Source organism: Trachymyrmex cornetzi, unplaced genomic scaffold (genome assembly GCF_001594075.2).
Source record: "Trachymyrmex cornetzi isolate Tcor2-1 unplaced genomic scaffold, Tcor1.1 scaffold1084, whole genome shotgun sequence".
Lineage (NCBI taxonomy): Eukaryota > Metazoa > Arthropoda > Insecta > Hymenoptera > Formicidae > Trachymyrmex > Trachymyrmex cornetzi.
The window spans coordinates 34,538-46,555 of record NW_017295636.1 but is presented as its reverse complement, the minus strand read 5'-3'; the positions used below and the strand labels follow the sequence as shown (position 1 = coordinate 46,555).

Genomic DNA, 12,018 nt, shown 5'->3' with positions numbered 1-12,018 from the left:
ATATAATAAGTATAAGAAATGAACGAAAGATGTCACTATTGTCGAATTTGGAATTGAAAAAAGTCTGTACTATCGACCTTGATTAACTTCGACCGTCACTCCAGCATCCCCTTAAATACGATCTTAAGAAGTCACGAACCAATCAGAGGGCTGCATTAGCATTTTAAGACATTACTTAAGGCGTCATCTACAATACACGGAGTAAGAAGTAAGAGTAAGAAATTGACCAATCACAGTCGATTATCCTTCTCACATTCGACTGTGATTGGTCAATTTCTTACTCTTACTTCTTACTCCGTGTATTGTAGACGACGCCTCACAGTCGAATGTGAGAAAAATAATCGACTGTAATTGATCAATTTCTTACTCTTACTTCTTAATCCGTGTATTGTAGACGGGCCTTAACGTAGTATATGTCGCATCTCTGTTATCTAGAGGTGCGTTCCGTATCGCCCATGATGCGCATGATGCATCCATTGTCCTTGTTTAACATTCGGCAAGCAACAAGGATAAACGATGCATTATGCGCATCATGCGAGAAACGGAACGCACCCTAGGCCTCTAGTCTTCCTTAATTTCACAATTCATATAATCGGAGCGAATCCGCCATTTGCAATCGTTCGCTGCGTTGGTTTGCATTTCGTTCGCTTGATGTGATCTTTCTTATCAGCTTTTCTTCATATCACGCGTAGTGTCATCGATTTGGTAAGAAAACTTTAAAAAAACTTTATCGTAACGCATGAATCAGTATCTCGGTAAATCGGACTTTGCTTATCGATTCCTTCACTGAGTATCGTGTATGCGAAAATTCGGTTCCACGATCGATCGTATTTTAGAATTGCTTTGGTCAGACATTCATTATCCGCTATGTCGTTTCGCGAGACTTTGGTACAAGATAAGATGTGTTCCGTTTTGCGGTTATAGCACTTATAAGTATCATTTGTCCTTGTTTAATATTTCATAGCAAGAATGAACTGTTTACAGCGTGTGAGCGTCAAAACGGAACGTACTCATAGTACATGTGTATTTTTGATATTATGTTTGTGTGTTTGATATTATGAGATAAAATTTTTCTTTTTGTGTACAATAATAGTTTAATAGGACAAATATTATTTTTACACGCAGCGCACGTGTGCATGCGTGCATGCGCGCGCGAGCGCATATATATATATATGTATATATGTGTGTATAGTGATGTGTATTATTTTATCGTTGCTTTGGAGAACAGACTTTATTTAAAAATCCGCTTCTATTAATTTCATTATTATGTAAACAATATGTATGCATGCAGAGTATATTTATTTATTATTAAAATTTAACCATTGAAAAATCCACCTAACATAATTATTACAATAATTATAAAGATAATTATTACAAAATAATCTACAAGATGTTTTAATATATCTTGTGAATCATTTTGCAATAATTATAATTTTTGTATAAAAGAGAAAGGAAAAGAAAATAAAAAATAAGACTAAATTTTTCAAAAATCATTGCAGGATATTCTGCATAGATTTGCTTCCTTTTGAATAAGGGTATATTCAAGATTAATATGTTGTTTCTAAATTTTGGTCAGCATTAGGAGCACAATGGCATATAATCGTGGAGTGAAAAGAGATTCCTTTAATCGAGGCACTTTCAATCGAGGTGTTAGCGGAGGCGGTGGTAACAGAGTTGGCAATAACAGTGGCATGGGAAGTAACATGGGAGGAGGATTAAGTGGGAGTGGTGGTATAGGTGGAATGAATCCCTGGGAGAGTGGCATGATGCCTGGCAGAGGCATCCTGCCTACACCCAACAACAATCTCTCCTTGGCATCACCGCAGGCACAACTAGCAATCGCCAGCAACCTCCTTACAAATTTACTCCGTAGTCAGCAAGAAGCGCAGCCACAGGTAAGAGAAGTGTTTCCACTTGATAATTCAGTTTTCATGTCTAATAGCAGAATTCTTTAATGTCTTATCGGCGATTGTCGCTATTGTTAACTAATAACAGTCAATGTGAAAGTCATGCTTTTTTCCAGGATAGTCCTTGTCATTGGCTATTGCTAGTTAACAATAGCAACGATTGCCAATAAGATGTTAGAGAATCCTAGTGGACTCATTTAACTGAACTCATTTAACTCATTCATTTTAAAGCAGGTACCGTCTCTTATGAGCCTGGGAAATAATTATTCTGGACCTGGACCAAATTATCCCACTCAGCAGAATTATTCTTCCGGACGGTTCGGATCTAACGATCGACCGGCACGGCATCCCATGAAGAATCAACGTCCTCAGCCATACAACAAGGTAAGAAATTTCAATTATAGAATACGTCACTTTTTCTTATAAACCGAGGTAATCTTTAAGACAATTCTTTTGACACCTGCTTACGATTTTCTTCTGTATCGTAAACAGGAGTTATAAAATGACAATCTGTAGTCCACGCTTTCTCGCATGGACACAAACTGTCTTTAACTATTCCGAACGTTATAAATTCCCTTTCTTAAACCAATCGATTATATAGGATATATCGCTCACTCAATTAGACACGGCTAGCGAAATCACTAAGATATAATAATTCTTGTTGATGGATCAGCTTTGTCTGAAACGGCTTCTAAATATCATCCATAAAAATATTTCATTAAAAGAGCACTGTTGAAAAACGTGTTGATTTCAGAATGTAAATTTCAATTTACAACTGGAAGTTCACTGAAGGTTTTTGCAGGACCAAATTTGTATATTGTCTCACATTACAATCTGTGTAACCAAAGTCTTCTGTCCACTAATGTGATATTAAAATCAATGTGGTTGCACTTTATTCAAAATACTACCACTTGTATACACGAGTTGCATTTTTCACTTGATTTCTTCACGTTTATTAGCATTCACCAAGTTTTACTCAAGTATTTTTAGTGGTAAAAAAATCACGTCTACTTTTCATAATTATGATCATATCTTATGATCATTGCGATCGCGCCTGTATATACAATGCGTTTTCAACTTGAAATCGGGATGCACTCTATAGTTTTCTCCTTTTCCTTCCATACCTGGTGTGGAAATGGAAGAAAGAGCTTCGGTATTTTACCGGCTCCATCCTATTTCCATTTATCGATTGTAGAACTGTTCTCTGCCTCAAATCTCAAAGTGGTTTCTAGAACCAGTGTCTCGATTTGAGAAGACTCACAGTTACGTCAGATACTTCTCATGATGCTTTTGGTCGTTTGACCTCTACTACTTAACTAGATGGGCAATCGAGCCCGAGATGGCCCTGCTGGGCGACGTGGCCCATCTGCACAACAATCTCGTGCACCCCAGTCTGGCAGTCAACGTATGAACGGAAACCAAATACAACATCGCAACGATAAATCTTCTAAACCAATTCCTGCCTCTAAACAAAATCAGACTGCCAAAAAGGAACAGCAGGATGTTAAGACCTCTGATAGCGAAAAAGCAGAACCGCCTGTTCCGAAAAGGTAAGCTCCCGATTACCTGTGACTGGTATAGTTTCTTCAAATTTCAGTAAGTCTTCAGTCTCTCCAGATTATTTGCCTAAATACATATATACATATACATATATTTTATATACGTTTCTTAATGTTAGCTACATATGTTTTTGTATTAGTCTCAGAAAAAATTTTTTCTCTTTTATCTATATCTTTCTTTTTATATATTTATCCTATACTGTCAATGCAATTCAACTTATATTTCACAGACATTGGTCAGAGTGTGCAATGAAATTTTGCTGTTGCTTTTCGTAATTTCTTCTCCCTGTACATTCATCAAAATGTATTTTGACGTATATTATTCCAATCGGTGATAATATACTTTAGATTCTAATAAGATGTATGTATTACATCTTCTTATATACTTCTATATTGGTGTAATTTTTTTTATTTGTAAAGGGATTTTATATGAATCGAGATAAATATTATGTGACTTGCAAAACTATATAATTAAATTTCTTTAATTAGAAGTTAAAGTTTTCATAACAAGTTTAATATATTCAGCTATTTAAATTGATTACAAAACTTTTCTTGAAACATAAGTTTTATCTTAGATTATTTATAATGTAAACAGCAGTGATGCAGATGAGTCCGAAGATAAGAAGCGCGATTGGAAGGATGAGAAAAACACGGAAGATGTGAAAGTTGAAAAAATGGAAGATGAAAAAATGGACGATAGCGAGAAAAACGTGGAGAAGTCCGCTGAAGATTCTACGAAAGAAGCAAAGAATACATCTGACAAAACGGAAAAAGAGAACATGAAAACGACTGGCAAGAAATCGGAAGTTAGACACGCTGAAAGTCGTTACTCCGAAGTTCCGATGAATCATATGTTTTGTCATATTTGCAATAAGCATATGTGGGATGGATTTGTATGCATCATCGATGAAATTACCAATCTTCTATGTAATCACCGAGAATTAATTAATTTTTATATTTTTTCGCAGTCCTTCGAAAATCATTTACGCGGACGTGCGCATCAATTGATGATGGAAAAGTTGGACGAATCGTACAAATTGAAAGTTGATTTGATGAGACACGAGCTACGAGTTGCCGAGGAGCAGCGTGAGCTTAGCTTGAATAACTCGAAACGACGCGGCAAAAAAGTAAGAATTATATCTCCTAGGAGAGTTGAATATATGTATGTACAGATTTAATAGTAAGAGTATTTGTATTTATTTATAATTTCTTGATTATAGGTCTCTGTAGATTTCAATGTGAGAGAATATTGTACAATGTGCGATCTGAACTTTTATGGAACCTTATCTACACATAGGAAGAGCGAAAAGCATCAACAATTGAAAACATTCTTGCATCCTCGATGCTTCCCTTGTTTAAAAGAATTTCCGTCTCGCATAGAATATGATGAGCACTGTTTAACACCGGCTCATATGAAGAATGCCGTTCAATGCGAGGAACAACGGAAAAATAAAAAGAAAGGTAGTGAAAAAAATGAATGAAAGAAAACGTTTGTGAATTAATATTTCGAAGAGAATTTTTAATTGATAAATTGTTTGTAGAAAAACTGGCAAAGGGAGAGGCCGAGGTTCGTACCGTAGAAGACGAGGAGAAAGATGTGTGTCATGATTCGAAGAACGAAAAAGAAGAGGATTCAGGAGAACAAGAATACATCACGGATATTATAGAAAATTTAACTGAGAAGAAACTCAAGATACCATCTTACAAATATTGCCGTCAAAATCATATCTTTATTGGTATGGATTATATGAAATTAGAAAAATATAATTTTAATTTACATGAAGTAAAAAAAGTAAATATACGCGCATTTCTTTTGTACTAGCTTTACAAGAAATTATATTTACACAGGTAAATCTATGGTCAAGGAGGTCCAAGGATTTTATTGCGAGCGTTGCCGAAGGTTTATGCTCTTAGCTGAAGATATGAACGCTCATCTACGCAGCATCACGCACTATCGGAACTTTGTGGCAGAAGTAAAGTCATTAACATTAAACGTGCCAGCTACAGAATCGAAAGAGACTGAACAAACTGACGTAAGTAATTATATTCCGTAAAATAAAATAAAAAAAACTCGTTTCCAAAATCTTGTAAAATTTTTGTATTGTGTTTACAGAATGAGAAAAATGTTGAAGTTAAGGAGGAATGTGATGTACATTGGAAACGTCGCAAGATTAGTCATGATGAAAATGATGATAATGACAAGCCGAAGGAGCAGCACGAGAGTAGTGCTGATAATGTAAATGTGACACCGAAAAGATCGGATGGAGAGGAGAAGTATGATCCATTGGAAGCCGATGCTGCCGAATCGGAGGAGGAGGAAAATCGCGAAGCGGAGGAGGATACGAAAGAGACCGCCGTGGAAAACGCTATTAATACACAGGATGTAAAACCTTCAGTTGACGAAGTGTGGGCAGATATGGATAATGACAATGATGTTGAAATGGGTAACTTGATCGATGAGGCAGATGAAAAAGAACATGTCGAACCTGAAAAGTCTGTACCGAAGATAGAACGAAATCATAGTCCTCAAATGAAACAACCTAGAGGTCGCGGATTCGTACGCGGTCGCGGTGGTCCGCGTGCCAGGAGATCCCGGCGATAAGATAATGCCGCGATTTATGGAAATATGAAAGTAAACGTAAGAAAAAATAACGTTAACATAAGAAAAATTTAATTCCGTATCTCATATTCATTCGGATAAGTTTTAATGAATAGAACACGTTTTTATCACCGAAGCGTGGGATATTAATATACATATTAATATTGCACATTATATTAACATTAACATTATAACAGAACGTACACCCTTGGTCAAAATATTAGGCATCTTATTCTTTTTATTAATCAGAAATTATATTGTTTGCTGTAGCGACGGCCGAACTTGATCGATGTCGATCGAAGGCTTTTTAAGTTCCAAATTAAAAATGTCGATATATATAACAGTGACATTTTAAATTAAATTCTTAAATTATTGTTCTGTCTCACTCAAACGCATATATCTGTCCTTATTTAACATATTGCAACGCCATTTTTTGCAAGATCTAGTAACTATTAGTCACAATTACTGCTTTGTTTACTATTCCGAGTCTTCAATAAGTATACACGTATACACACAATTTGCAGATCAATAAAAATCTTTTTTTAAGCTTTTAATCTTAGTCTTATAAACTTAATATTGTTTGTTCACATAATCGTGGAACTGTGAAAGTTTTTATGTATGTACGTATGCATAATGTACATACATATACATATATATACAGGGTGTTTCTTAAATAGCGGACACTAATCATATAGCGTTATTCCTAATTAAAAATTGAGTTAAAAAGTTCTCCACAATTTTGCAATTTTCACAATGGTTAACGAAATATTAATTTCTAAATATTGCCGAATAAGTGCGTATCCCGCTGCCCAATCATTAACTATCACGAAAATCGTAAAATGGTAGAGAACTTTTTGGTTCAATTTTTGATCAGGAATAGCATTATGTGATTCGACAATCTTTAGAAATTAATTGTCTTTCTCCCTTATAGTAAATAGTCGTAAAGGCACGTAAAGTAAAAATAGACTACGCATATGCATTAAGAGTATATTCAAACAGCAAGTGACATAAATCAATTTTTTAAATTAAACGTTAAATAATGATTAATAAAGTGCCTAATATTTTTGACCAAGATTGTACATGATAATTGATGGTAATTCAGAGCAAACAAGCTAATGTTTTTATCGTTATTTTAACGTTAAAAACATTATTTTGACGTCAGTGACGATAGATAACTTATCAGCTTATTTGCTAGAAAGTTCTTAATTATAAGTTCATAAACAATTTAGGGAGCATTTATATTGACCGTAACCATGATGTAAGAATACAAAGTGTACCATTGCACATAATGCATTCAGTACTACAACAGCTCATTGAGCTCTTGCATTTGATTGGCATATTCCATTAGAACTAAAAATATAGATCAAACAGATACAAGAGCTCACTGAGCGCTCAGTGAGCAGTCGCAGTACTGAATGCACCCAATGGCGATAGCAATATTGGAAACAATCACTCAAATTTTGACCTCTATGCACTTTCCTGCGTATAATAGCGCTGGTATATTTGAATAGCCAATCGAAGAACATAGTATAGAAAAGGCCGTTTTTTGGCCACTAACGGAAAAGTGTAAAACATAGTGAATCTTATAGATTTCGACCTGCTGAACACGATGGTGCTATTAGTTTTCATTGAAAATGCGGGGAACATCGTCATTTTTGGAGTTAAAATCCTATATTTCACCCTCTCTGTAATTAACATGATTTTCGATACGAGTCGATTATTTCATGTGAAAGTTAGTGTGCGAAGGTTCCTAATATTGTTAAACTAATATTGTTTCCTAATATTGTTATATGTTATTTAATTACATATAGTAAAAAATCATTACTTAAAGTTATGAACATGAGATGTCGAAATTATTTTTCTGCATTCTTCTTGCAGTCTAGTCAAGTCCTTACAATCTTACAACTCGAAATGGCATTTCAGCTTTAGCACTGAAAATCTTAGCGTGTTCTTTTGAACTTGCACAATTCAGTGCAACCCATGGAACTTGTCCAGTGTTGGTGTGAACTGAGTGCGCATTAACTTTTTCCCAATCGAAAACGCTGTAAGTTTCACTGAAATAATCCACTCGTATTGAAAATCATGTATTACAGAGAGAGGGTGAAATATAAAACTTTACTCGAAAAATGACGACGTTCCCAGCATTTTCAATGAAAACTAATAGCACCATCGTGTTCAGCAGGTCGAAATCTATAAGATCCACTGTTTTACATTTTTCCGTTAGTAGGCAAAAAACGACCTTTTCTATACTATGTTCTTTTGGTTTCAAATTCACTCTTCTATTACGCATCCTCGGGAATGGTATACCTTAGGCACAATATAAGTAAGAACAGTAAGTACACTCTGTGTCGGCTCATTTGATCTTTATGTGCCACTCGACCATGTTGAAAATTGTGCGTGAGCACCAATAAGAGCGAATAATCTTAGGGAATAGGGAAACTGATTGGTGCGCCAAGTTGAAAATTGTGCAGAACGCCACTATTTTTAACTGAGTTTACTTAGGGCCACTTTCACCAAGCTCAATTAACTTAACCAGCCTAGTAATTGTAATGAAATAGAAAGAGATAGAAATAGGTCTATCTCGTTCTATTTCATTACAATTAATACTAGGCTGATTAATAGCGTTTTCGAATGGAGTGGGTTTGAACCTGACCCGGGTCGGATCAATGATGTCACGTGCTCTATTTCGATTTCTGATTGGACGAGGTCATTATATTTTTGAGTTAACCGACCCAGGTCGGGTTCAAACCCACTCCATTCGAAAACGCTATAAGTAAACCGACGATGGTGAAAGTGGCCTTTATGGACCTTCTACAATAAGCCGCAAATCAGAACGTCAGAAGTCTTAACCAGTCTTAACCAAGTCGTTCAAGTTGGCTATTGGCCAACTTCACCGATTATGACTTAAGATCGTCTAAAACTTCTGACTTGAGGCTTATTGTAGAAGGCCCATTTACTGTTCTTACTTATACTGTGCCTTAGGTGCGTTCGGGGAGACGTTACTAGCGCTATTTCTGTCATTCTATCCTTGTTTTATGTCTAATAAACAACAAAGATAGAATAACAGAGTCGCGCTAATAGCGTCTCCCCGAATGCACCACTTGCTTTCTTACATCATGACCGTAATCTGTAAAAATTGACCAATCACCTTCGAGTATTCCCTTCTTACAGTTGAATGAGAAGGGAATATTTTTGATCGTGATTAGTCGATTCTTACAGATTACGGCTAATATAAACGCTCCCGTACTACATTAGCACCATGGAGAGATTCAGAGTTTTTTTATATAAATGATGAGCCCTTCTCTTTAGCTACAATCATAATAACCTTTCTATTAGTGTATTCGATTTACTGATTCGACCCGACTCTGAGTCAATGATCTGTTCTGTTTAGCTGCAAAAGAAGAGCTGAAGTGTGCAAGAAATGCAGCGAAAAAGAACAGATCGTTGACTTGGAGTCGGGTCGAGTCGGTAAATCGAATATGCTATATCATATTTTAAAACCATTGCTGACCACACAAACGCACGCGCGCACACACACACACAGACACAGACACACACGCGCACACGAATGATAAATATTGGATATGCCACTAATTAGAAGTTGTGTATATGATACCAAGAAAAAGGACGTTGTTTTAAATGTAAAGAAGAAACTCCATGGAATTCTGAACACAACTAATATGATATACGTAATCGAAATATATAATGTCAAATTTAGGTATTTGTCTCTTTGTTCTCCATACACAATATATATCCATAAGAATATTCTTATACCATTTTTTAATATAAATGGTAAAGGCACAAGAATTTCTAACCTTATTATGTTCCTAAACAAAGTAAATGCATCTTAATTTTTTAATTCAATTTCTTTAAAAGATCATTAATGATTTTTTATTGTAACATTTATATATAAGAGATATTGCAAGTGCTAATGTTATAGATTTTCAACTTTGTATTTTATTTTAAATGCATGCATGAGTGTTATCATTTTTAATAATAAAACAGAATAATGTTTCAATGTATGAAGAAACAGATCAATTGTGATCTCGTTATATGTAAAGATAGGACATTTTGATAAAGAAAGGATCTTTTTGTATCTATTTAAAAAATGTGCTATACATTTTTGAAAAAATCGAAATATGAGATTATACTAAGATTTGAATGGTTAAGAAAAGAATTTGTATGATTAGGGATGACAAATATAGGCAATATGAATACATACAATATTAGAAAATAAAGTATATATAATCATATATGTACTGTATATGTAATAATATTCATATTAAAAGGATAGTTTATTAAGAGTTCAATAGAAACGATCATGTAATGTAATATTTCCTAATTTTAATCCTTAGAAAGATGAGTCGACAGAAATTCATCTACAGAATCTGTATCCCATTTGTGTATATCGAGTACATCTTCAACTTTATTTTCTGCATCATACAACTTAATGATCGGATCTAAACCTCTTACATACTTTATGTTGAGATTCTTATACTTTTTTGGTCGGTCGCTTTTGATGAAAGCTAAAAGAAATGTAATAGACATGGATTTATATTGAATTTGAAATTGCAATATTATATTACTTTTATCAGAAGTGATTGTAGGATACCTTGTATTTGTGGATATTGTCCAAATTTGCACGTACACACTTCAAGGATAGCTTTGGGATAGCGTTTTGATCCAGACAATTCGTAATCGTTATCTTTTAGACAACATTCCTTACATGTAGTACTAGAAATGAAAAAGGAGATACATTTAAACTGTAGAGACTCGTAATAATTTTTGATTGAATAGATTTTTACATACTAAATTTTTTCTAGATCAGATTCTGCAAAATGTTTGCAGGTCGAGCAGAGCACATTGGCTTTATTAAATCCCAAAATCTTACAATCATTCGCTGAAAACTCTGCGACAGCAATGTCCATCTATAAAATTAATTATTAGTACTTATTGTGATGATTCTGACAAATTTCACAGTAATTTTCTTTTTATTTATGATACATATATGTAAATTGTTTTAAAATAAGAAAAATATGAGATATGTCGAAGATAAAATTCAGATACACGATTAGTTTGTTATGTACAAAGTTATATTTTCTATTACTTACTGTAATGATAAACAAAAATAAAACCGTATGTAATAAGTGATTCATTTTGTCACCACATATAATTTAATTAAATAAAGAACTAATTTTACGGTATTTTTATCAAAGGAGATCTTTATTATTATAAAGGTAATGTTTAGCTCCACCAGCTAAAAAATCGAAAAAATTATACTTCTTCAATGCGTTTTTATCCGAAAAGAATCTGTCTGAAAAAAAAGCGTTACTCTGTTCGACAAAGCGAAATATTAATCGTAGAAATTTGCCACTATTAATCACTATCGGCCACTATTAAGGACATGGTGAAAGAACTTTCCTCCATTACAATTGAGATTATAAAAGCTCATATCGACATAAGAGCTAAGAGCTGCTTCTTCTTACTTGGTTGGCCCAGGTTCCGGAGAAACCGGATAAACGTGGCCAGTCGATCCAACCTACTCCATGATTCCCTAGGAGCTCCGTTATAGGGAGTATAGATCTGAAACATGCGTGAAGCGGGTCCCCCCCCAGCCCAGACCCATCAGTCCTTAGAACATATACACATGGAATGATAATAGGACGCTCAGGCTGAAGCCAAGATAGGTGTGAGAGAGAAAGGTATAGAAGCCTAAAATTCGCAACGCGCATGCTCAAGCGGGGAGCACAGACTCTTGCATAACGCATAAAGGCCCGTCTACAATACACGGAGTAAGAAGTAAGAGTAAGAAATTGACCAATCACAGTCGATTATTCTTTAATTATTATTCGATTATTATTTTTTTAATTATTATTCGATAATTAACACATGAGGCATAAGAAATTGAACCAACCAGAGTTCTCTATTACATGGAAGGGAAAGAAACGGAGAA

The 12,018-nt window shown here is 34.6% G+C and overlaps 2 protein-coding genes across 3 annotated transcripts; one reads left to right on the top strand and one right to left on the bottom strand.

Moving 5' to 3' along the window:
- The first annotated feature begins 750 nt into the window (after nucleotides 1–750).
- Pep (Protein on ecdysone puffs) lies at nucleotides 751–6,704 on the top strand. Of its 2 annotated transcripts, none has more exons than XM_018506884.1 (10): nucleotides 751–888; nucleotides 1,577–1,895; nucleotides 2,142–2,291; nucleotides 3,228–3,457; nucleotides 4,062–4,359; nucleotides 4,435–4,593; nucleotides 4,687–4,927; nucleotides 5,008–5,202; nucleotides 5,315–5,499; nucleotides 5,580–6,704. In XM_018506884.1, exons 1-10 carry the CDS (start codon nucleotides 800–802, stop codon nucleotides 6,066–6,068), a joined length of 2,355 nt encoding a protein of 784 aa, XP_018362386.1. In that variant the 5' UTR covers nucleotides 751–799; the 3' UTR covers nucleotides 6,069–6,704. The 2 variants fall into 2 exon arrangements, with proteins under 2 accessions (XP_018362386.1, XP_018362377.1); XM_018506875.1 differs by having other exon boundaries at nucleotides 2,139–2,291.
- Nucleotides 6,705–10,409: 3,705 nt separating this feature from the next.
- LOC108760760 (15 kDa selenoprotein) lies at nucleotides 10,410–11,565 on the bottom strand. Its single transcript, XM_018506898.1, has 4 exons — nucleotides 11,177–11,565; nucleotides 10,875–10,993; nucleotides 10,678–10,799; nucleotides 10,410–10,591 (listed from the first exon to the last, which is right to left on the bottom strand). Exons 1-4 carry the CDS (start codon nucleotides 11,219–11,221, stop codon nucleotides 10,410–10,412), a joined length of 468 nt encoding a protein of 155 aa, XP_018362400.1. The 5' UTR covers nucleotides 11,222–11,565.
- Nucleotides 11,566–12,018: the final 453 nt, after the last annotated feature.

What these genes read in the sequence shown, in the direction of transcription:
- Pep (XM_018506875.1), top strand. Translation starts at nt 800, where the DNA reads ATGCGAAAATTCGGTTCCACGATCGATCGTATTTTAGAATTGCTTTGG. An exon ending in AGCATATGTGGGATGGATTT is followed by an intron (nt 4,360 to 4,434) that starts GTATGCATCATC and finishes ATTTTTTCGCAG; the next exon opens with TCCTTCGAAAATCATTTACG. An exon ending in CGAAACGACGCGGCAAAAAA is followed by an intron (nt 4,594 to 4,686) that starts GTAAGAATTATA and finishes TCTTGATTATAG; the next exon opens with GTCTCTGTAGATTTCAATGT.
- LOC108760760 (XM_018506898.1), bottom strand. Translation starts at nt 11,221, where the DNA reads ATGAATCACTTATTACATACGGTTTTATTTTTGTTTATCATTACA. An exon ending in TCTGATCTAGAAAAAATTTA is followed by an intron (nt 10,800 to 10,874) that starts GTATGTAAAAAT and finishes TTTCATTTCTAG; the next exon opens with TACTACATGTAAGGAATGTT. An exon ending in ACAATATCCACAAATACAAG is followed by an intron (nt 10,592 to 10,677) that starts GTATCCTACAAT and finishes CATTTCTTTTAG; the next exon opens with CTTTCATCAAAAGCGACCGA.